General features: G+C 36.7%; 1 protein-coding gene across 7 annotated transcripts in view; it reads right to left on the minus strand.

Annotated features, from left to right (window-relative positions):
- Positions 1-26640, minus strand: part of LOC128889259 (glutamate receptor ionotropic, kainate 2) — a 185878-nt gene that overhangs the window by 58961 nt on the left and 100277 nt on the right. For all 7 annotated transcript variants that reach the window (XM_054146701.1, XM_054146705.1, XM_054146706.1 and 4 more), the window contains exons 5-8: positions 23586-23761; positions 21269-21322; positions 21024-21188; positions 783-935 (exon numbers count right to left, since the gene is read on the minus strand). In XM_054146701.1, coding sequence (XP_054002676.1) covers positions 783-935; positions 21024-21188; positions 21269-21322; positions 23586-23761 — 548 coding nt within the window. The remainder of the gene's footprint in view (positions 1-782; positions 936-21023; positions 21189-21268; positions 21323-23585; positions 23762-26640) is intronic.

The following is a 26640-nucleotide window of genomic DNA, read 5'->3' on the forward strand; positions in this document are numbered from 1 at the left end:
GCCCACAAAAATTGAATCTAAATAGGAATTCATTTTATTCTGCAAATATTATAACATGAACTTTATTTTCAATCTTTTTTATATTCTTGCATATTGTTTGCATTTTGTAGTTTCTTGCAATGAAATTCATTGGAATTTCTTATAAATGCATAAACATCCGCAGTCTAGTAATTATATAGGGATAATTTACGTATTCAATGGAATCATAGTAAAATTAATTTTTTCAATCAAATTATATATATCATAGTTGATTTAATTATCTAAGCTTATTGCATGCTCTCTTGAGTAAGATCTCTATAATCCGATGAAAAGAACAATATTGAGGAAATAATAATGATTACCTAGAAGAGTTTTTTAAGAAGCATCTACAAACTTGCAAAAGCAAATCATGTGTAAATATTAAAATGATCAAAGATTGAATGACTTCCTCAAAAATGGCGATATCAATTATTGCATTAGCTACAAACATGGGTGTATTTTATTTCCGCATTGAAAAATATTTAGATTTGGCAGAGCTCATCGCGTTCCAATTCATACTAAATAAAATTAAGAAACCTTGCGAATACTCGCTTTTTGGAGGGTAAAGTAACCTCCAAACGAAGAGATTTAACCAAGATCCCATTTATAAAACGGGACAGAATTTCAGGCTCAAACGGAATTCCCAGAGACGGAAATGGATGTCTCATAACGAATACGCAAATGAAATTCGAGCAAGCTCTGCGAAATTACACGATCACGGTCTTTTTAACGGCTGGAGGCACAGGTAAGTTGCATGAACTCACCGAGTTTATGTAGTTGATGAGCGACAGTCCACCATCCCATGGGTGCTCCATCTCGCAGGAGATATTTGCGGGCCTCAACGCGTGCGATTGTTCCAGGGTCATTAATCCTGCTGCAAACACCTGCACGCTGTCGTACATTAAAGCTGGCTCCGCCTGAAAAAAAAGAAAAACCGCTTCTCAGTACTGCTCCAGCTCTGATATACTAGATATCTACGTGTTTCGTTAATTATACAGACGAGTGCTTGAGAAATTGAATAATAAATAAATTACGTAGACATTCCTGTACATAAACACTTTTTAAAACTTTTATTTTGGAAACTTTGTACTTTAGATTCTTTTTCGATGGCAATCGATATACGTTGAATAATTATAAACATACATGTTTGAAGCGAAAATTATGTTGCACGAATGACGTTTAGACTAAGTGCTTTAACTTTAATAATTAGTGTAATGGAAAAATGTCAATTCATGTATCTCGTTAAGCATTGAAAAATGTTAGTAATTATTGGGTTTGTAAGAAATGTTCTGTTCTTAGTATCAGAAAAGTTAATAAATTATTCATTACTTTTATTTATTGATAGTTGATTTGAAGTGCAACATAGAGATATTCGATCGTTTTCGCACAGTAAGGGAATCGTGAATTGTAGGTACTTATGGAACTGATATTACATCCATGTCAGGAAATGTAATACGTACGCCGAAATCGATGCAAAAGGTATGTTTATTAATTACCCACATCGCTCAATTAGTATCAATTTCTGATATCCGTAATTCAGTAATGTATTGGTTGTTGCTACGTTAATAATACTGAAGGGGATGGATTGCATTATAACTAGATTCTACAAGAATAATATATAGAAGAAGGATTTAGCTGGCCATAGAGATTAAAAAGAGAAAATTGAAATGGATAAAAGAACAAAAACTATGCAAAGTTTTGGTATAAAATATGTTAAACTTCATTTGTACTATAATACTGACTTTTTAAAAATAAACTGTAGTCTATTTGAAAGTATTTATAGTAGAGGCCATATTTGAAACAGTGATTTCCTATCAGGCATCTAATTATGAATCATGTCCAGGATTTTCAAGTATTGCATGCATTTCATCTGTCAGCAAGAGATTCTATAAGTATAATTCGCGGATTGAATTTTTAAATCGCATAGAAGTCACAATTGTGTTTAATTAAAATGATCTAAAATTGATCGCCTGCTTTCGCTCCATGTATCACAGTTTCATCCACAATTTTTCGTGATTTCTCTAAATAACAATACCAGCGAGGTACTGAAGCCCGTTCGCAACCCGATTCAACACGCGAGGGAACAAATTATTCGCTGAAAAACGAATTTCGACCAATAAATCCAGCGTTGTTGGCTTCCACCAATGAATTAGGCGCGTTACTCTCGCCAGATGGGGTACACCATTCGAATTAAAAGATCCCTCACTTTTCGTGTCACCAAAAAATCGATATTCCATCTTGTCCCCTCCTTTTTATCATTTACGCGAGAACATTGTTGTGAGGATTAATTTGCTATTAGATTTGCATTGATCGTTATCGACAAAACTTAATTACTCGTATGAGATTATATTTTCCAAGTAAAGCTTTCAACTTAAAGTCTGAATATTTTGTGAAATATATATCTGCTTTGTTATTTTAAGAAACGAATTATTCTGTATCAAAAGTATAATCATACAAATGACGCACATTAAAATATACAACAGATCTGTAAAGGTTAATAAACGTCACTATAGCTCAATGCACATTAATAAACAAAATTTACGTGCATTCTACAGTCAATAAATATGCATGGTAAATATAAAATCGATCCAGTAACAACTTTTTCTGTCATAAAGGTTTCCTGATTATCCAAAACAATTCTCTATCTAGTGTCGAATTTTCCTAAACACGATTCTTTTCTTATTTCCCGTCTGTTTTCTTTGATTCTGCGTACAGACACTTCTAGATCACGTGTTTGTCCCAAACAAACATACATAATCCTAAAACGAGTCTTGGCTTTCAACGAAAGCCAAGACGAGCTCGTCAAACTTCTTAATCGTTTTCGACGAAGTTTTCTGACGAAGCGTGGCTCATTATCGTCTCCCCGACTGGGAAACTTCGCGGTAATTAACGTCGTCGAACAAATTGCGGTGCTGAGCTCTTCGGGGTTAAGCCATCGGGCGTCATTGGGTTCCTTGGAAATTCGATTTGTCGTTTTAAAATGTGGACCGCCAGTAAATACGACGCTAACGAGGGTCCATCATAAAAACATCAATGAGAAGCTCGTAAAAAAAAATAATATACGTCCACCAAAATATTGACATGTGTTCCGTGTCTACTATGACTCTTGCTCGAGATGACGGTATGAATTTTCTAAATTCGTATCTAAACTTAATCGTCGCATGTGTAGGATGTCACATCTAGCCTTTCGTAACACGTTGACTGTTTGATTTACACGGAAATTTCTACAATGCTAAAATTTTGTTTCGAGATAACTGGAAACTGTAGAATCTAACATTTACGAATTCCATCCAGATTCGTTTCCATTAACATTCAGTCATTAAACTTAACCCTTAAGCTACGATTTAAGTTCCGACAGCCTGGGACCAAAATGTGATGTTCGCACTTAGACCGAACAATACATCACGGATTCATCATTTTGATAATCAGTTTTGGCCCGAATATCCGACCACGAGTCCCACCCGTGGTTGTAGCTTAAGGGACTATTTATTGAAGTTTCTTAATGAAAAGCTTCGTCTCACCTATATAAGGGTGACGCGCTATTCGAGGTGTTAAAAAAGACTTAAAGCAACGAGTCGAAACGCAATAAATAATACTTGCTTCGAGCCAGTCTAAATATTCATTCCTGTTTTTATCAGAAAATTGGCAGCGAATCTCGATGCAACATTCGCTTCCGGTTCGATGGATTTCCTTCGGCGACGTGTTGCGAGTCTGTCGAGGAGAGTATTGCTTTCAGCTACTGGCAAACGCAATACGATCGCCATTCGATCAGGATATTTATCAGTCGGGGCTTTCTCGTTAATAAGCGGTGCGGCCGATCGAACAAATGAATGAGACTCCTCGAACCGTTGGCCTTTGTTTCCAACAGAATCGAGAGCAATGACGCGGAATAGCATGGTGAACGGACCAACGGGAATTATTCGACGCCGATGGTCTGCGTTTTCTACGAGTCTGCCAGGAAATTCGATGGAAACGCCGCGCAGCACAAAGCCCAGGCGTCGAAAAGTTGTTATCGTCGAAAATAATCAGCGCAAACAGCATTCACGTGAGTCCTCCGACGAAAGCGCGTTATTACGGGATTTCGCGATTGAAAATAATGCATCGACATATTCCTTCCAATTTAATAGTCAAACGATCCCAGACGAGTCAAGGGATTGTCGGTTGCCGAAAATACATTTTTCACGAAGGACTTTCCAACATGAAACTGATTGGAAGCTTGTAAATGTTTTTGAATCGAGGAATAGACTTATCGAAACGTGGTCGAAATTCGAACAATCGATTTGTAAATGCAACGAGAACGGTCCACATTAACCCTTTGCGCTCGAGGCATTTTTCTATAGAATCAAATCCAGTCCATTTTTGTAATAAATTTCTGTGAAACTACAAACTCTACTTCGAAGAAAAACATCTACGAACGTTCATGACTCAATGTAGTATTATTTCAAATAATAATTAGTTGTATTCTGATGTAAGTGAATTTGAAATTGTACGTTCACAAAATCACATTTAAATTACATATGTCGCCTTAAAGGCGCCACCCGAGCGCAAAGCGTTAATAACCAAATCAATTTAGTTATTAGTCAATTTGTTATCGATGTTGCGGAACGATCCCCGTCTAGAGGAATAAATATAATTCAAAACGGCGTTTAGCGTCAAGTATTCGTACCTTGAGTAAGTTTCACGTTACATTAAGCTCTCACAGGAACTACCACGTTTAGGGAATTTAGAGGAATACGCGGGTATGAGCGCACTCGAACCGCTTGCCCGAGGGCGACCATTTTCCTGTAAAGTCAGTTAAGAGTGTACCGAGAGGAGCAAAATGAGGGAGAATTAGTCTCCTCAGTGCGATCGTGTTCATCGAGAAAATTCAAATACATTTTTCTCAATGTGATGAGCGTTTGAAACTCAAGAAAACATTGACGTGAAAAATGCTAACCAGTTAAATGATATTGTTTAAATAAAAAAGATATCCTATCAATAAAAATAAAAAATAAAACTCGTGCGAAAATAACAGGGTTCGTTTTTAAATTAAATACGCTCCCCTTCTACAGAAAAAAAATTGAAAAATGAAACTTTAAAGGTAATACGTCTGCCATTTCAACTGACAAACATGAAAAATTTCATACTTTTTTGGGGTGCAATCAACAGTCGTTTAAAATTGATCTGCAAGCTGGATTTAATCTCCATTAAAACTGACGGAAGACCATCTGTGATTATTTACAATTGGTTTGCAAAATTCATTTTAATCCGTATTAAATTTAGTGGAAGATCATTCGTGATTCAGTTTCGACTGCATGTTGGAAATCGCGCAGAATTCGAGGGGCCGCGTAATCAGAAATCTAACCGTCGCCCGAAAATTACTATAGGTGTTGCGCCGTGAACACACGCCCGTTATCTTGCGCTAATTGAAGCGTGCTTTTAATTAGTCGAAGTCGGAAGCAACGCGACGAAGTTGCAACCCTCGAGCTTTCTCTTGCGTTCTGTACTTGGTTACACGCATACACTCCACTGGTTTTCAGTATATTCAATTATTTTTACACAGGTGCTCGTTTAGCATAATAAGCTAGGAAATAGCAATGTCGACATGGAAAAATTGAATGAATTAGTTGAATGCCACGGTACTCTGGCGAAGGAAACATCAAGGTTCCTAATTTAGATTACGGATTTAGAGAATTTAGATTGTAGAATTTAAAGAATTCAAAGAAGCAATCTAATTAAAATTTGTTTCTATTGTAAAGTCATAGAAAACTTTAACTAAATTGTGTTTCTAAATCTTAGATATTAACAGATTTTAGGGATTCGTAGAAGATTACATAATTTTCAAGATTTATAGAAGATTAACAATCTTTAAAATTCATAAAAGTAATCGAATTAAAATTGTCTTGAAATTTATAATTCAATCATCTACTGCCTCAGCTTTCTGAATATTTTAGCAGAAGATTGTATTATCTTTAGGGCTAATTTCACCAAATATACACTTGCATCATTCTAGCTTTGAAGATGGTAATGTAACATTAGGTTAAACTAACCTATCATTAATCTTCCATAAATTATGTATGTACATTCTAAACAAGTTTCCAATTTTCCCAAATAAACGAAGCTTTGATTTACAAGGTGCAAACAAAAGATCTGATTATGACTTTCGTTCAGAAATTTGTTGAACCAATTCTTCTTCTTTCTACATTCAAGTTCACAATTCGAAGTTCGAAACTCCGATGGCGGAAGTCCGAATACTTCCCGGACCACAAAAGATTTATCTTCGCCTCGTAACTGGCTGGCGCGCCCGGCGATTGCTGTAGTCGATTAATTCAAATTAAAAATTTCGCGGCTTCTACGTGGATTTTGTAATTTCGCAGCTTAAGGGGATTTTGTAATCTCGCGGCATAGATAACAGACAATATTGCGAGCTAACGTTACCATCCACGGTAGAATATTTATTCTTCAAAAATTGTGAGTAAGAATATTCGTTCAAAAATCTTAACATTTGTTCTATCTTCTCCGGCTTACCTACTCTTTCTTCTAACGTCGCTCCTACATTAAACGCTTTCCTTATTTTAGAAAAATCTGATATCCGACTGCGGAAATAAAGTCTTTGTAAACGTGCCTACAGAAATTTAACGTGCCTAATTTACTCTGCAAATATTATAACATGAACTTTACTTTCAATAGTTTTTTACATTATTGCATACCGTGTGTATTTTCTAGTTTCTTACACGTTCAAATTTCCTATAAATGCAAATCCTAAAAATCCAGTCTATGATATCTAAATGACAATTAGAACATCATCCAAAATAACTTAACAGGGATAAACCACTAACTGAAATATCCTGTTGGCTGTTCGCGAAAAAACAGAATTAAATATTCCCAAACGAACAAATAAAAGCTCATCTATGTAGATGTACAAACATCGATCGAACGTGTTAGGAAATATATCGACAGCGGCTTGGATCGTGGCAACGACAACGGCTGATGTCGATTGTTTCTTATGTGTTCCATGCGTACGATCGCGGCAATAGTCGAAGTTCATTAATATATATCTTTAATTGAATAAATATTTACTTTACGTATTGCTAAATACGCGTGAACAGTTCTTTTATACCTTAACCACATAACCAAACTGACAGAACGAACCACTATGCGATATCATTAATCGCCCCTTATGCGAACGAAATTCCCGCCCGTTTCCGACCGAGGATTCGATCATCAGCAGCGAAGACGTCTCGCTGGTAATTAAGCGACGTTCAAGGCGATTACGGCGGTTAATTAATTAAAAGTAAAAGTCTTAGGTCTCCGAGGGGATTCCGTAATCTCAGTTCAAGCTGGCAACGCAGTCTAACGCTGGTTTCAGCTGGAGTAGATTAGACGGATTGTCGGTTAGTTAGCAGGCATTTGTCGCGGGCCACAAATTTCGCAAGTTTCTCCCAAGCATCGAAATTACGAGGTCCGACGGAACCAGGGGAGGTTGAACTTTCAAGTCGAGCGTCTTAATCCACGATCCGTCCTGCTGGAATAATTGTCACTTGGCCGAATTTAATTCGGCCAGCCTGTCATTTTTCATTCGCGCTGGCTGAGCCGCGAGCTCTGCCACTCCTCGGCGAGACCTGCTTTCAGGGAGGTCGGATCCGCTTATTCATTAGCATTTAAAACGAAACGGGAACCCGTCTGGCGCTTATGTGACGGAATCGGAAGCTAGCCAGTGATGGCGATAAACGAAACGACGAGCATTCTTCTGGCTCACATTCGGCGGAACAATTTTTTTAGTAGGAAGCGAAACGTTTGAAATTATTGGAAATTTCGCCAACTGGGAGGAAATGTTTACATTGATATGCTAGAGTTAGATTTAACGATTATGCGTGATTGATTGGTGGTTTTGGAAATTGTAATCATATGTTACATTCTGAATATTCTATTGAAAGTCATGTTGTTCTATTGTATGTTATACTACGTGTAATTGTACTATGATTTTTTAATACAATATAGCAGTCAAAATGCTATATTATGATTTCTAAAATATTGTAAATGTAAGGTAATATGAATGTGATACTCTAAATCATTCTACATTATATTGTTGTATCATAGTATGACTTAGAGTATAAAATTCTGAATTGTATTACATCGTATCGTACCGTCATGCTCCACTATGAATATAATACTGCAAACCTCACTATTGTATATTAAGTTGTAACATTATAGTACGACTCAGAATATAAAATTCTAAATTATATCGCATTGTATCGTTACAAAATATTATCATTTAAAACAGAATGTCACGAATTCAATTTTATTATCATATATCTAATTTATTTCCATACCCAAAGAGGGAGTACGTAATCATTCTCTATAATTATTATCTCTACAAAAGTGATTCATTTTATAAAATTGGGGACCAATAATAAATGTACCTGACCAAAATAGATTGCGGTTGGAGTGAAATTAAGCCTCTCTTTTATGCCTGCGTTACAAACGTCGACAATATCTACATTTACCCAGTCAATTTTCAGAAATTCATAATTGTACATTTCGGTCACATTGCGGGGACTCCGTTCGACTATAAAAACTTCCGTCACGTAGCGGTGCAGAGACGCCTGCAGTCTGCCGGATAAAATAATAAAACCTTTCGAGTACGAGATAGTCTGATTTACGACGCCGAGGGCAAAGGTTATCCCGCTTCGCGCGGGAAACTCGGTGATTCATTGGCCGACTGGAATGTTCGGAGATGAAAAGGAGAACGGAATGAAGAAAAAAGAAAACCGTCGCGGGGAAATCTGTCGTTACTTTTTCTGTCGCTGTGCTCGATAAATTTTCTAATTTACGAGGAATTAAGAAACCCGGGAAGATGATCTAAACTTGCTTTCTCTTGGGCAAGAAAGCGAACTGGATTTGCCATAATACATATAACGCAAGAGCCGATTCGTACGAGTATATTACAAATTGTAATATAATTTGACAATGCAATACGATATAATATAATTTAGAATTTTATAACATATGTCATGCTCATAATATAATGCAATTTAGAGTATTACGCTCTTGATTATATTTACAATATTTAAAATAATAATGTAAAATGATAATGATCTGAATTCTCGAGGGAAATATTAGTTGTAGTCAGTTGTAAGAGGAAATCTTGACGATAGTCTGAGATTGACATGATTTATAATCAAGCTTTTTCATATTCACTGTGAATCTTATCGAAAATTTGAATATCTGATGAGGAACCTCAGAAATTTTAACGAATATGTCTCCTCACTCTAGATCAAGGAATATACATAACATATTTACAGTTTTATATTAATCCTCTTGAACAGTGTTAGAATTTGCCTCAAATCCTGATAATAAATCATTTTTTGTTTCTTTTTCTGCGATCTACCAGTTGAGTTCTCTTTATCACTGTATCAGTTCTATTAATTATTTCCAGATCAATCAAGTACAAATTACACCGAATAACTAATACATTCACAATTTAATTACTCATGCGGAGATTTGCTACATTTAACATTTCATAATTTTTTTAAGTAAATGCAAGGCCTTCCAAGAGATTCGACACTAACGACTTTTTACTTTCCTTCCAGAGTTTCGTCAGCTAGAAAGTAAGTTCGAAACACCCAGTAGATCTAGCCTTTCGGGGTAAAAAAGTTGATCCGACTCGTAGCGGAGAGAACGTATCGGCGCGTCTGCCCCTTTTAAAATTCAATTCGTTCGTCCGATACTTCCAATCGGCCACGAACCTCATCTTCGTTCCCTTGATTACCGCGAGCGATTCCCTCGACCAGGAAAAAGAAGAACGCTGTGCAAGGAGCGAATCAGTATGCAAGTATCGCCCGAGGTGTAACAAGCTCTCCAGGCCAGAGAGGTTAGACCAGACACATACAGAAACTTCTTTATTTTTCTTACCCTCCGATAACCTGTTCTTTCGCCTATGTAGGATGTACTCTTGCGTATAAAATACATTTAGGGGGCGAACTGAGCACACGAAAACCACGAGAAACGGTCAATGCGAGTGAGAAGTGCTTTCTATCGAATCTCTGGGAAGGCCTCGCCTTTTTTTAAAGGAATTATGAAATGGCGGATGTAGTGGACGACTAATAAAATCGTAAATGGGTTAATTATTCTGTGTGATTAGTACTTAATACTCAGCCGACCGCACGCGCCACAGAGAACTGTTCGGTTTCCACTGAAATTCACTATTTGAATTCAAAAAAGTCCGAAAACTAGTCATGTGGGCAATTATATTTCACGATAACAATTTCGTTTAACGATTTCACATATTATTTATACAAAACATAAAATTAAAAGTTCAAGATAGGGAGATCTGCCCGATCGGTCGGCTAAGTGTTAAAACACGGAAGCAGTTACTCTCTATGATAAGTAAAAATCAAGAATATCAAAATATTCGTATTTTGTACCGAGGGTTAAGATACGTATGGGTACGTCAATCGAAAATAGGTCGATGCAAAATTTGGAACGAACAATTTTCAAGAATTTTTTGAAATGCGTGAGTGAGTGAATTTCATTTATAAGGGTGTAAGCTCGTATAACTTGAGTGTAACACCTAATGTACTAGTCTTATAACCGATCGTTCTTTATATACACTTAATTCTTGTTGTACATTACTTTGCATTTGCATATGTTTATATACTTCCCGTCATCATTCTCTGACATCCCCATTAAGAATGTTAGCAGACTGTTGAGGTCCACTAACATCCTTATAGCTCGGGTACCTCGGGATTGCTAAACCCGTACTGTATCTACAGCCCCTGAGGACAATTTTGAAATTATACTATTATTTCTAAAATAATTTCTAAACAGTTGAATTTTTCAAACAATTGTTTACATAATTAGATTCACACATAACTTTGTAATTTAATTTTCATCTGAACTTAACAGTTTCCAAGATACTAAACTGAATTGTTATCAACCTTTGTAAGAATGATTTTATCCTCCAAATATAAATTTCTATAAATAAAACAAAAAAAGTGTGCTGTTCCTCAAGTCTGCTAAGTTTCATCAAAATTTACACCCCAGTACTACCCCTTACTAATGAAAAGATATTCTTTCCACCACCTTGTGTCGCTAACATAAATTTTCTAAACTGCCTGCGTCCGTAATCTAGCACCGAAGTGTGCTCCACATGTTATCAACCCTCCACTTTGTAAGCGAGCTCTACTGTTATCAACCCTCCACTTTCTAAAAGTGACTTCATCTTCCAAATACAGTAAAGACTCCCGTATCCGTACCCCCATTATCCGAATACCCCAATATACGGACGTTCTATTATCCGTCTGTAAGTCAATAAAAAATTTATGTGACTTAGCGGTTAAAAAGTAATGGGACCCTTAGATGTTGGATGAAACTTAATTTTGTTCATTTCTATTTGAATAAGTGATATTTAATGCAAAAGAAAGCAATTGTTCTACATACTATCCAAGAATTTCACTATCCGGGCACTTTTGTCTCTCTATTAGTTCGTATACGGGAGTGTCTCCGGTATTCCATAGATAAAACAAAGGAAGCGTGTGCTATATATTAAGCTATTCCTAAAATCTGCTAAGTTCCATTAGAATTTACGCCCCAGTACTACTCCTTACTAACCAAAGAATGTTCTTTCCTCCACCTTGTGTCGCTGATTTGAATTTTCTAAACTGCCTATGTCCCCAATCTAACACCATGCCTCACGTGTTAGGCTCAATCTTACAACCCTCGAACACCACCGCCAAAACGTGCCACCCTTATCTCAGCTCGTCCCTTCCTTGTACAGGCGCCAGCGTTGATTGTGGCTGTGCTTTTTGCAAAACTTTGTCGGAGCTAACCTGGTCGTTTAGCAACGAGTAAAAAGAAAGGTTGGGAGGTGAAAGGGATGTTGGAAAGAGGTGGTATGTGGGATCGAGAGACGCTGGTGACGGGGACAGACCGCGAGTAGAGGGGTTGGCGGACTTCGTGGGGATGCGGCGTCGCGAAAAATCTCGAGGGAGACGCGAAAGAAAAGCTGTCCAAGGTAATTTCGCCGTGACAACTCTCTCTATGGGAGCTAAGAGGCGTCCCTGGGCGAGCAGGACCGCCTGGATCACGGAAAGACGAGGCTGACAACCGTTGCCTTCTGGAAAGAATTGTCGTGATAAACTCCGCCAGGGCTGGAGGGTTGGTCTCGATGCTGGACGATCGATGGCGCGATAGTTCACAATCAGAAACACTACCGTTGTAGGCAGCTAGTAGAATACGTTAGGATTTGCGTTAAGGGATGCGTGGGTGAGTTTACATCACGTTGGAGAACGATACAATCAATATTTTTCAATCGAATTTTGTATATTAATAAAGTCTTTTGAGCCCATCATGTACTAAAATTACAATTTTCATATTTTATTTTGAATTTCTAAATTTTATGATTTCTATTTATCGAATTGAAAACAGTAATATTCCTTTTAATTTCCACGTTGTTACTACAGATTCATATTGTTCAGAAAAATTGATGACGACAAATTTATATTAAAAATAAATTCGATTTTACGTGTTCCACGATAACGTTAAACATGAAAAGACATTTACTTTGTCCTATAGAAAAGTTTCCACCCCCCGAGTCCGGAACTCGAAACCTCATTCACGAGTTGTTAGCGTGGACAGTTCAAACGGTTCGAACGAGGCGCAGTTAACTCCACAGCCTCGCAGATTGAAACCATTTTTCCCATTGGTCATAAAATGGTTACAATCGGGGAAATGACTGGCTCGAAACTTACGGCTTCATTTGGAACGATAAGTCTTCGAACGGTGCTCTCATACAGCGCGAGAGTATGGCTACGATTAAGCACCTTTTTATGAATCGATAAGCTTCTCTGGATAAAAGTTATCGAACGTGAAGCTTTTACAGTCGCCGTTTTCGACATGAAAGTCCCGACGTGGAATTATATAATAGCGTCTTTCTTTAATTCCTTTTGAGTAGTTTCTTAACCGAATAAAAACTGTTCAAATGAACATTCTAAAGATAGTTACTAATGAAAAATGCAGTTACTAATAGGAGAATTAATTCGATGATTTGTGACGTTTTGGTGGCGATAGTTGTATACACTTTCGTAGAAAATAACAATTTAACTAACACTGAATTGTTGATAAACAAGTAAACTGAAAATACGTAATAGTATGTATGTAATGGACTTACTGTAAATGAAATAAAAGAGAGTTAAAATAAGACATGCAACTATAACAAATTTCAAACTAAAAAAAGAATATAGTGAGGCTGTTAAACTAAAGCATTATACCAAAGGAAATTACAGTAAACAGTATTTTCATAATGCAAAAAAGGTGACGGAGACTCGATTAGTTCGTTCGTTCGTTGGTGCACGGAAAATGATACTCTTTTATTTTCACCGTGAATCGCGAAACAGTGGCCACGCATATTTCTATTTTATCCGAACGAACGAATAGTAAAAAGTGAGCCCGACAGATTTATCCTATCTCCGACGCGCCACGATATTCTTGTCAGTCAACGAGCACCTGTACACTGTATCTCGTCCGTGTGTCCGTCCCTGTTTCAATTTTTTCACGGATTTTACTAATCAACGTTAACGATGCGATGCAAACGAACCTCACACGTTGAAGTAATTGGTGTTATAAAAAAAACTATAATTTTTATATATAGCTTTATATAGCAGTAAACTATAATTTTTTTAAATGGAACGGATAAGACATTTACGTGTGAAGTTTTATCCACATGTTTATTGCCTTTTTAGTTAGCAAGCTTCAATCATTATGTTACTGTTGCATTTATTAATGCACCACTGATAGTAGGAAAGAAGATGGACAGATATTGTCGTCGATCAGACAACTGCAACTGTTTAAAAAGTTGATTTTAAGCTGTCAATATGTCTGGATCACTTTCATACCATATGAATATTTTTCGGTTAAATATGCATCCAAGGAAAGCTTTATTTTTTGCACTTGTGTAATTTTTACCTCTGAATATTACCAAATGCTGATTATTTAACAAACTTTGCAAAACAAAAAAAATTCTTCTTAATTTCAATCATGATTACTTTCACAAAGAGCAAATTAAAATTGAACTATTCAATCAAACGAACAGAATAAAATTATTACTATACAGGGTGTTAGGTAACTGATGGTACAAGCGAAAAGGAGGTGATTCTACATGAAAAAACAAGTCGAAAATATAGAATACAAATTTTTCACGTGAGACTTTGTTTTCGAGAAAATCGACTTTGAATTTTCGTCCGTTATAACGGATCTCACTGTAGATCATTGTCTCGTTTGAAGTTATGTTGATAAACACTTGCAATGGTAAAAGGTTATTGTAGTTCGCCATAGATTCGAATACGTTAGAAAGCGTTCATAGTAATTTAATTAGAAAATCAGAAGTATGTATTCGGCAAATGAACAACATTTTCAGCAATTTCTATAATAATAAACTTTATGAGTTATTCAGCATTCTATTTTATTACGTGTTCCTAATTTGGCTGTTACGACAAAAACTTAGACTGCAATAATAACCATCGCGACTACAATTTACAGCGAGATTCGATATAACGAAACATAATCAAAGTCGATTTTCTCGAACCAAAGCCTTACACGAAACATTTTTATTATACATTTTCGACTTATTTACTGCTCGAATAAAATTTTGCTCATTCCTGGTCTTTCTGCAAAAACAAATTAAAGGTAGACCAGAACTGCGAGACTACTCAATTAATCCTCGTGCAAGAGCCTTTTCCCTTCCTTTTTTTCCTTTGCAAATTTCTTGAAGCGCGAGCTGGAAATGTCTTCGTTACCATTCCCCAAGCTAGGAACAATTCTCAGGGGTCGATTGAATTTATTTTTCGCTTCATTTTTCATTTCAGCGTTGATTAAAAGTGTTTAAGCGAGCGCGGACTTTCAAAGCAGAGAATTAAGTTTCTCGGAGTGGCAAGAAAAATTCCAGTCTCGAGTGCTGGTCTAACACTTAACACTTCAGTAGAGCCACTACTGCGATATATACGGAACGACATGAGCAAAACTTTTGTCGAACTACAAATTTCGAAGAACGAATGAAACATATACAACCGTTGTTACGTCAGTTAACAATGAAAAATTAGAATTAAGAAATGGGATGAAATATTTCGTAACGGGTATCGAGAAATATTAACGACTCGCAGTTCAAATTTTACTTGCGGTTTTAAAAATAAAATAAAGTATATGGACCAGGAATCGCGTGACTTTTAGAAGTTAGTCTACACACCTGAATCAGTGGACGTTTCTTTGAAAATATCTGTTATACAATTTATTTTTAATTTCAAGACTCCTTCGAGATCATATGTATTTTATTTCTAAATATTTCACTCGATGAGGACATAGAAAAAGAGTGAAACGTCGAAAATTACCAAGTAACATTTGAGAAACTTGGAATCGAAATAAATAATACATTTACTTGTAATACATGGCACTTAATAAAATATTCACTTCATATATTTATCACTAGGTTTACGGAGAACAGTGATTTTGACCACTCCAAATGTTCTATAACAATATGTTATAGAAACTGTTCATATTTTTCGCCAATCACTAATGCTGACTGTTATCCATATAAAAACACAAGCATGTATCCAAATTTATTTTTGTTCAAGCTTCCTAATTAATTTTAATAAATCGACTTCACTTATCAAAGCATTGTAATAGAAATCTGATAAAACATCTCCGTAAACCTAGCGTCAATATAATATTTAAAATGAATAATACATTCACTCACCAATGATCCAGCTCTTATTCAGGGGACTTTTCATTTTCACTTATTAGCCACGCTCCGTTAAATTTAATTTTATAAATTTTATGTACTTATTTAACAAACGTATTTCTTTTTCACTCGTACGAAATTATTTATCGACACTACGATATATAAAAATTATCAATGTATTGAACTATCGACCGTGAAACCGTGCGTCGAGGACGACCGCGGATCACAACTACCCCGGGCGCGAGCTATCGATCGACTGATTGATCGCGCGCCATGTGGTGGTGGTTCTACGTCCTGCTCTCGATCGTGCTACAGAGTGAAGGAAATCCCCTTCGGTACAAGGATACCACAAAGATACATCTGGATAACACAACACTTGGAGAAACTTGAAAAACATTCGTTAACCTCATTGAAATTCTCAATTCTCTTTCTTCAATGGTTTTTGCTTTGAACAGATGTTCATCGTAAACATTTACGTACAGTCAGTGTAATAAATATTCGTACAGGAATCATTTATCTTAAATTGATTGCTGTACGAATACTTTTTACAGTGACTGTATATCCAACCACGTAAATTAAACGTTTTTATTTTAATTGTAACATTTCAATGGACTCGGTATTACATATTAAATAATTTATATTCTGTAAACCTCTCTATTTTCCGAAAAATGCACAAGCTCGAAATGTACATTGTTGCAATAAAACAACGGCAAATGTCAGAGAGGGCTTAGAGAACTAGCGAAAATGCTAGGCGACGCGTAAACATGAAATATTGAAACTATTCCAATCACAACGAATATTGAACTATGTTGACGAGTGCATTTGAACTGTTCTAAAAGAGCTTTGTACTACAATAAAAACCAAAAATGAAATTGAAAAAAAAAAATGCTGCAACCGAAACTCGAACTAGGTTTAATCGAAATCCACCGAAATCCACCATTCACGATACCAAAGTGCTTTTCATACACGTGGATCAACGTTTGTAGTATATACTGCGCCGGTGAAAATTCCAAAGCTAGAACAAGTTTTTTATTTAAAAATGGGGAGAAAAACAGTCGGGCACTTTGTAACTTCACAGTGAAGCTAAATAAAAGGCCAATCCTCGTATCGAGTAACTAGATTTATATAATATTTTCAATATCTCGTATTCGATGGATTCAATTCATGAATTACTTTAGAAATCAAATTTTTATTGTTCTAAAAACATTTCTTTCTTTTGTACTATATATGCACTGTATTTAAAGGATATAATGTTTAGAAAAATATTTTGTACACTTTGTGGGTTCGATCGACGATTTTAAATATTATCGATATTAGAGATAATAGATTGACGGTTGGGAGATCCATGAGTAACTTTGGATGAGTTCATTATTTATTACTAAACTGCGGATCTTTATGCAAAATAAAATCTTCGCGAACGTGCCTACAAAAATTGAACCTAAATACGAATTTATTTTATTCCGCAAATATTATAACGTAAACTTTACTTTCAATCTTTTTTATATTCTTGCATATTGTTTGCATTTTGTAGTTTCTTGGACATTCAAATTTCCTATAAATGCATAAAGATCCACAGTCTATTAATTACATAACGCTTATGTCTTGTGAAAATTTGATGAGAAAAAGGAAGTTTGGACCTTTACCCTAATGAGACGAAGGCTAATTAATTCAACGGAAACGCGGCGAACGAGGTGTTAACAGTTAGACGGCAGTCAGTTGGAATGTTAAGTAAAAGAAACCTGTCTAGGGACCATAATTGGTTAGAGCCGTCGTACAACGAACGAAAGATCTCCCAGTTCTTAATCCATCGATGTGGCCACTTTTGTTCTCGTCTCTGGTTCGTAAAGAACCGCCACTGGGGGCATCAATCATTAAGAAAAAAGAATTTCTCACCCTAAAATGGAGACTTTAATCTATTTTCACGGAAAACACAACGAAACTATGTTTGTCCTCGGTACCAAACATTTAAAAGAACATTATTTCATCAAAATTATTTTCGTACCTAGTAACAGATATTCCTTTTCATTTCGTTTCTGTTCAAATTAATATGACAAACTCTATCAACTAATACCAGCCAAGTAATAAATACATTCGATCACTACTCGATACAAAAAGTTTCATAATTATCGAACAGTATTAAATAAATCCCAAGAATTTTTTTCAAATTTCTCAAATCAAACAATGGATACGAAGTTCCAACTAAAATCCACGAAATCATTCTATCGGAACTAAACGTTAAAAAATATAAATACACTTTCGTAAGAAATGTTTGAAATGCATTTAAAAATATAAGAATCTACCTATATTCTATAGGATCCTTCGTAAATACATCTCTACCGAATGTCGAAAGCCCGGAAAGTTAAAGTTTGGAAACTTGCCTCGGCCAATGAACGTAGGTGGAATATTTACCGATGTACGGTACCGCGACCCCGACCCGTTGAAAGGAGCAAACTTCGCGAACGACCTAATATAATTTCATGGATTTACTTGAATTAGACGCAACGATGACGGAGACATCGACGGAATCGCAGACAGAGGATTGACACGACCCTGACGTTCAATTTGATTTTCTCGTGGCACACGGGCGGACAAACACAGACGCGTTTCAAAACTGATTACACGAGCAGCCTCGACGAGCAGTCGGCTCGGGGGCGGGAGTGAGCCAGGGTACGTTCTAATCTGCATGTAAATCGAGGAAAAATGTTAAGGTTCACGCGTCGTAAGCACGTCGTGGCGAGAAGTACACTCTTCCATGCGGTCTGTCGGCCGACCGTACCGTTTCATTAAAGTACATCACCCACAAAATTTGACTAACAAAACCGTCCCTAACTCGTGTTGCTTTTCACGAGCATCACTAGCTATGTTCAGCGATGTCGTGACGATTCAAGTCTGGATTTAGGGTACTATCGACCTAGTATAGGATACTTATAATGAATAACTGCTGCAAATATTGGTGGTAGGCGCAGCATGGATAATAGAGATAGGGGTGGGAGTAATGCTTCGACCCTGGTTAAGGACCTTCATTAGTGAGTGACTTATTTAGGATATTGCAAACATGGGCATTAAATTAGTGTGAGTTGCTAATAGTTGGCAAATTTAATGTACAGTGTGTATGAGCTTGTCACTTCAGTTATTGCACTGAATCCATACATCACAATATCATTATTTCCATTCTTCCCAACATAACTTTGCCTTATATAACTCTTTAATTTTCAGCTTCTATAGAACCTAACACTTAGGTCGTGTCATCATGACACAATTTCGTATATTACATTTACATTGCTCTCGTTTTTAGTACACGTTTGTGCCCCACTGGCCCTCTTATTATGACTCAGGTACCTCGGAGTCGCTAAGTCCGTACTGTAGCTGCACATTCGCATACTACAGCTCTTGAAGGTATGTACAATGTGTTCACGGAAATTCTAACTAACGTAAGTAGCAAGTATCAAGGAAAATTGGTATAGGAGAAAGTTTTGTAGCATCCTACGATCAATTTAACGTATGTTAATTTGTTATATTTGTTATATTGTTGAAGAAACGAAGATGACCTTTAATTTTGCAAATGGAATGCTGTTTATTCTTTTATGCGATACAAAGACTTCTAAGATGTTGGACAAAATGTAACTTTGTTCGAAAATCTTAAAAAATACCCTTCGTTTCGATCAAGATAGTCTTGGTAACAAAAATATGTGAAAGAAGTCTCAATTTTCCATTCAAATTATGGAGCTACTCTTAAATAATCTCCATCAGACGTTATTCAACAGAACGATAAACGTTGTTCGAAAAATGAAAATAACTTCACATTTCAGATTTTGTGGACATATAAATTCTTATTAGCTAAACCAATACACTCCGCGAACTCTGTAGGGGTGGTTGGCAGCGATGAGACGGAAGCTTTCAAATTATTTTACGGTCCTATGAAACGTCCGTTTGGAATCTGCGCTGGGAACTCGCACGGGCCGTTTCCGAATGGAGCTTTTTCCTCGTCGCATTGTTTTACATCCGCAGCCTGTGAGACTCGACACGTGTTTCGCAATTTTTTGATACTCGTCCTCGTTTCGTGCGCGAGCTTACGATCAATAAAGTATCGCCGGATACGCTCACTGTTACTATGTATGTTTTTTAACGGTGGAAAAACGAAGTCTGATTTTTCAATCGTCACGACTGCGCGACGCGTTCGCATTTCGTCGATTCAGGAGGACGATTTTTCGAAACACGATCATCGAACGTTTCCCGTCGAATAGAGTTTTCGTTTTGATCTGGTAGGTGTGTTAGAGACGGGCAGAATTCAATTCGACTAATTGAATGAAAACGGGTAGCAATTTAATCGATACGTTCAATCGATCAAATTTTCATCTGTTCGTTGCGAGATGTTTCCTTTTATCATTGCGATTTAATTTCCCTTCAATACAAATTAAGTAGGTTATTGTTACTTATTTTTCCGAGAGATATCGATGAATGGCAATTTATTTACACAAAAGTTATTTTCATTTGGACCAATATATACTCGGTTATTATTACACTCGCCACTGTTTGCTTAAAATTGCTTCATTATTTAGAGATATTTATTCATTTACTCGGCACGTTTATTCAATGGAAAAGCTAAATTTTTGTTTGTTCATCGTGAAGAGTTTCACTATGTCATACAAATTCAAATTTTTATCCAACGAGAATTAATTCAAAAATCATTTTTTTTTTTAAGCTAACGTTCTGGCAATATGTAGTCTGCAAGTGTTAATTGAATCTCTAGTGAAAAAGTGTGTAAAATGTGTAAACATAAAACATTTTTAATGTATAAATGTACGTTGAACGTATTACATTCCCCAAGTACCAGATATTTATTTTCAAACTTGCCTCGTACCACGACGCGATATTCAAATAAATCTTCATACACATAAGAAATTTCGTTCCCCATGTCGTATGTATAAAACACAGGTACATAATACACAAAAAAAAACTAAATAAATTATTCATGGATCAACGTACAGACTCTATCGCCTACATCGTAATCTTTACAGGTTTTGGAGTGCTTAATATTTCATCTACACTATCAATATATTATTAATTCATTTAGCACCTTTTCGAAGTTCCACACACCCATTCCCCACTGTATCCATCTATGTGCTATTCCATCTATCTACTATCCTTCCCCAACCGCTCTGCATTTTCCGTGACAGGAATCAACGAAAGCACGAATATATATAAACTCAGCTTCACGGAATTCCGAAGGTCTACGCAATACCTATCCATGCAAATATTTCAATGCGGCCGTATTTGTACACGGAAATCTTACCTGTATGACTCTCGATTTGTTGAGGATCTTATTCCCAGAAGGCTGGTATCGTTCCATGTCCCTCAGTATGTCCCGCACCCCGACGCCCTCGGCGTCCACCAGACGGAAGGCAGTGATATTGACGAAATTGTACTTGAAGTCCTCGAGGTCGAAGGTCTCGATATCCTGGAAAGGGACAGAAGAATCGCGTTTTAGGGGTTGCAACGCCTCGGGCTGTCCTTCATGTCACTGCGAAGGGTACTTACGAATGTCGTGAAGAGATAGTGGTACTTGTAGTCGTTCATTTGCAGCTGCAGGATCTGAAAGTAAACGCGGAGATTTATTTCTTATCAAATGGACGTCAATTCTTTTTCAATATTTAAGCCCCGTGGCCTATCGTTTAGATTTCACGGGGCTCAACTTTTTCGAGGATAAAAGCTAGAGGAGTGGGGATATAATATTCTATATTGGAGTGTTTACTAGAGGACTACTTTCTTTCATACATGGTGATCTTAAGCCTTTGCAGTCGGGTGTTTCCTATGAGGGAACATCGTGAGTCTAGCAAATTTTATTAGTGGTTATGTAAATAGAATAAATTTACGCTAATGCGAATTTTTAAAAAATGCATGATTCCTTGGCGTATATACGGAGATTTTGAAAAAAATATATGAGCAGGCCCGGAAAGAATATGAAGTAAAGGGTATCCTAACAGAGGCTTAAAGATTTTGTTTTTAATAATAAAATATGCCTGTCAATATTAAAAAACAAAATTGTTTTTTTGAAAGATCCTTTATGTTTGCAGTGGTTTCAAGGCTTCAAGAAAGCTATACAAATCTATAATCAAGTCTAGTAATACCATGAAAGACACGTTCACAAAGTTAGACTATTTAATGTAATGCCATTCCTGCTCGCATATATTGCAACGAAATGGCGCGGAGTACAAAGTGTTAATTAACGTAAATGGTCTTTCTTTGTTTCTGTTTCGTACTTTGAAATTTGTATACGTAATCTGATAAAACGATACAATGGATGCATCCTACTATATAGAATTTATGTAGAATTATTTAGGGCCAAATGAATTTGTTTTATTTTAAGGAATTAGGTAATCATTACTTTGCTTTCAGGTAGAACTATCTAAATGTAAAAAGTGTAGGTTCTATTTCTATAAAACATTTTCTTTTAACACTATGGTATCGTTAACTTCGAGATGAATTTAACCACCTATTATAATATGTAGTTACAATTGAACACTATCCCAACTTATCAAACCTCCTGAACACCTGCACTAGACTGGCCCAGTTACTTTTAATATAATTCTAGTCTCGTTTAGCTACACAGTGAAATTAACCCGTCTCACAGGATCGTGGAATTTGCGATCGGAAAAATTCCGAGGAAAATTTCGTGACTGCGCACGAGCCAGATAGCGATTGCAACCGGCAAGGTCAATTCTCAAAATTTGAATTTTCGCCTATATTAAAACATACACCGAAGGCGCGACTAAATTGCGCCACATCATATTGCAGTGGAAACTTAATTATACAAACAATATCGAATGGTAACAGGAAAAAAGAATATTCCACACGCATAATATCGTTTTGAAGTTATTGGAACACAAACCATAGGTGTACACCAGAAGTTTGTGACTTATTTGTAACATACGTTGTCATTGTTTGACTAAAAATGTTATTTAGTTAAATGATTTGAATTATATGACTATTATTTTTTTTTCCGGTATAGATGCTGAGACTGTCTTAAGGTTTCGGTGATTTTTTTGGCATATTATGAATGTTGACGTTGGGGTGAGTTCATTGACTTGTAATAGATCATTTACGGTACAGTACCTCAAAATGCAGTTTGAAATCGGTAGATTGATTACAACCCAGAACACAAGTCAGTGGAACAAGAATAGAAAAGAAGAAGCAAAGGAAAGAAGATGCTCCATTCTCGTTCAGCTAACTGAGTGAACAGTGTTTAACTTCAAGTAATTAATTTCAAAGTTGATTTTCAGGTGTTGAATTACGTAAGAATTTCAAACTATTAAATTAAATCTGTTGTAATGAAGATATATCGTTGCTATCATTTTTATTTCAAACTCTCCTCGACGAACACGAGAACTACTAAACTCGACGCATTGATATTATACTTGTTGTTGAAGCATTCTAAATAATTCAATAACTTTATCTTAGAATTTAAAGGGGAAATTAGGACATTATTTCCGTAATCATCAGGGAGTAACCTTCGATTACAGGTCAATGATCTCATCTTAATGTCAGTATTCGTATTAAAAAGAATCTCATGGTTCCATTAAAAAAAGAACCTAATAATAATAGATATATTAGATTGGTCTCTTCGAACATTCTAACTTCTTCCTGAAATATTTCTCTTTCATAGTTTGAGAATTGCCGTTTTGTAACAGATTAGCTGTTACAGCCTGTATATTTCGCTCGCCGCTCAAACTTTTCATTTGAACGGGAATATTACCGTTCTCCGTCCACGCGTTAGATCCTGTATTTACCCTGGCGAGGGTTTGGGATTACCGAAGCGTCGCGCAAGCAGGAAATCGATAGAGGGATACACAGTTACCATTCGCAGAAAATGATGCATGTGCTCCGGCTTGGTATCCACGATGAGATTCCGTATTTCCTTGCTTTTCATCTCGGAGAGCACCAGTCGGTAGGAATCCGGGTCGGCCTGCCTGAGGTTAACCTCGATCTCCCGAGACTTCGGCGACCTGACGAGCTCTCGTAGCTTCACCAGTCCTGAAACCCGCGTCGTGGTACCGTTAACCTCCCCCGCTTCGATTAAAACGGAACCAATCATCGCGAAAGCCTCCTTTCGTTGTTCGTGTCCTCGCGTTAGGTCGTTCAATGGTAGTCGGACCTTGTTTATTTATCTTTTTTTTTCACGCGTCGACGATTACGCCAATTTCACGAGCATCGATGCATCGCTCGCTTCCGCCGGAAATCGGTCCACGAGCAGCGAGAAAAGCGTCGCCAACCGCTTGAAATTACATCGTCGCAAACAGCGCGGAAAACTATTGGTTTCGATTCGTCGGAACCACGCTTCATAGTCTATCGAGTCGGAAAAATTAACTTGGCGATCGTCGAGGATCGAATCGATCGATTATAATTTCTCTTTATTCATGGTCGACTTGGAGTTCGACGAGTGCCGGGGGAAATTATTAGGAGCATATGAGGATCGAAGGATATTTTTCTGGGTGTTTAGGAAGGTTTTGACTTCTGTTTTGGAGTCTTCGGTCTGAAGATCGCGATGTAAGCAATGTGGGTGTTGATTAAATTTTGAATACGTTATTGTTTATGTCTAAATGTGTTCCACGATGGTTATACGGTATTATGATAAGTAGACTGCGGATTTTATGCAAAATGAAATAATAGTATTATTATATTAATTGTCAAATATATTCAACATATATGCTGCATATTTTTTATGTGTAGAATATACTCAATATATATGATGTATATTTTTTGTGTGTTTTCCAAATCACTGTACGTCATAAATGCATAAAATATGCAGTCTAATAACGAAACTTGTTATAGTCGAAAGTACAGTCTATCACACGCAACGTAAGAATTTCAAACTATTAAATTGAATCTGTTGTAATGAAGATATATCGTTACTACCATATTTGTTACAAACTCTTCTCGATGAATAATAGAACCACCGATGTCGACAATACCTACTAGTTTACTCTGGAATTTAGAAGAGGTACTTCGTTTCAATAATTATCGCCCTAAACTTGCTGTTACAGCATTCTAAATAACTCGGTAACCTCGAAAACTACTACATCTTAGAATTAGACCTTAGTACCTTATTTCAGTAAACATCATTCAAGATTGAAGCAAAAGCATTGTTAAATTACAAGCGAGCAATTTTACAAACAAGGCCGATACGCGTGGCTCAAATTTACCAATAGGTTAGTTCTACTATTAAGCAAACAGTAGAGAGTAATTTCGAACATTAGTAACGACTGGTGATAACTCCTCGATTCAAGGGTATTTGCGTAGTCGATTTGGATGACTCCAATAATAGCCGCGGGAGAGACGAAATGGTTTCTTCGCGGATCTTCTTAGATATTGTTAGACCGGCCGTTTAATGGGACGGAAACCCGTGAATCGCGTCGCCCGATGAAATCAATACTTTCCACCGCCTAAGTAATCAAGACTTGCGGGTCTTCCGAGGTTCGAGTTCGTTCGTTTTCAAGTTTCCATAGGAACTTGGCTGTCCCGGGATTCTCCGCAGAGACTGGTGTGTTTCTCGGGATCCTTTCGGAGCTTAAGTCAATCTAATCTTTCCGCGTAAATCTCCATGAGCCCCGATAAATTTACACGGAAGCTCAAAAACACCTGGAACAGGATCGTTCGCCTGATGAAAATTACGCAACCGTTGACTTTGCGAGGGCGTTATCCCTATTTATCAAAGCGTACATTCTTGCGTTGTCGTTCGGAGTAATTTAGAGCATTAAAAATAACCCTTTAGCCTACAGCGAAGAGTGAGACTCGTGGTAGGTAATTTGGGCCCTAAATAATAAGCACGAGTCTGATTCGTGGTACTTCGTTCAGTCTTCTACCATTCCTATTTACTATGGCCCGAGCAATCGGAGATAGCGTGTGAGTCAAGGGGTTAAATTTGATTAGGGGTTATTATCTCATTTCTTGAAATTATAAACTCTTGCTATGAATATTAATTAACATCAGAGTAATAATTGCTTGCATAAAGTGGAACTTTATTTAGGAATTTTATAAAAGTAATCATTCTCCTGCCAAATAGCTGACCTCGAACGCGCATCTATCATCATATTATATAACAGTACTATATGTAGGATCCCAAAATTGTTTCCAAAAGAGATAGCGGAAATTTTGAGTCGAAAGTGCGAATGGACAGAAAATAAATGTGAATATTTATATATACCGAATTATATACCGAATTTTCCTTCCGGAAAAAAGAAAACGGTCGGTAAGAACCTAACAAGCGAATAATAAAAACGTATCACCGTATTCCGTTGCATCATATTATTTTTACCTTGTTATTAAACTTTATTTTATTCTCAAGCATCTGTGTTCATTATATCACAGCAACATCACGCAACTCCACTTTAGGTCCACATTAACTCCACATATATAAAAATGCATAATTCATTCAAAGTACTTAAATTTTATAACAAAACAGGTGTCCCCTGACAATCGAGTTTCGCTGTACAAACTCATCCAATAATTGAAATTACAAATTGTAGGATGAAATTAATTTCCACCGGGATATAAGTACATGTAATTATGCGTATTCAATTGAATAATAAATGGCGTTACGAGCTCACGATTATATTAATACTTCCACACAAATTTGTTTGTCAACAGACGCGGGAAAATGACCAATTATAAGCGAATGGAAACAAATTATCGGGACGAGTAAATGGATTCCGAGCGTTGGCGAAGTGTCTGACATTTTGATAGCCGCGAGAGTCTGTTTTCCTGTCGCAGACTCGTTAATTAACGTAGACAAATCCGAGGACGGATCGACTAATTCCCAAACAAGTCACGGAATTTAATTGTCGCCAGTGCCCAAGCCAATCCGATGCCACATTCGTTGGAATTTGTAAACATTCCAGTTTAAGCTCTTGGAA

The sequence above is a fragment of the Hylaeus anthracinus genome, unplaced genomic scaffold, assembly GCF_026225885.1.
Source record: "Hylaeus anthracinus isolate JK02 unplaced genomic scaffold, UHH_iyHylAnth1.0_haploid 11997, whole genome shotgun sequence".
NCBI classification, from domain to species: domain Eukaryota; kingdom Metazoa; phylum Arthropoda; class Insecta; order Hymenoptera; family Colletidae; genus Hylaeus; species Hylaeus anthracinus.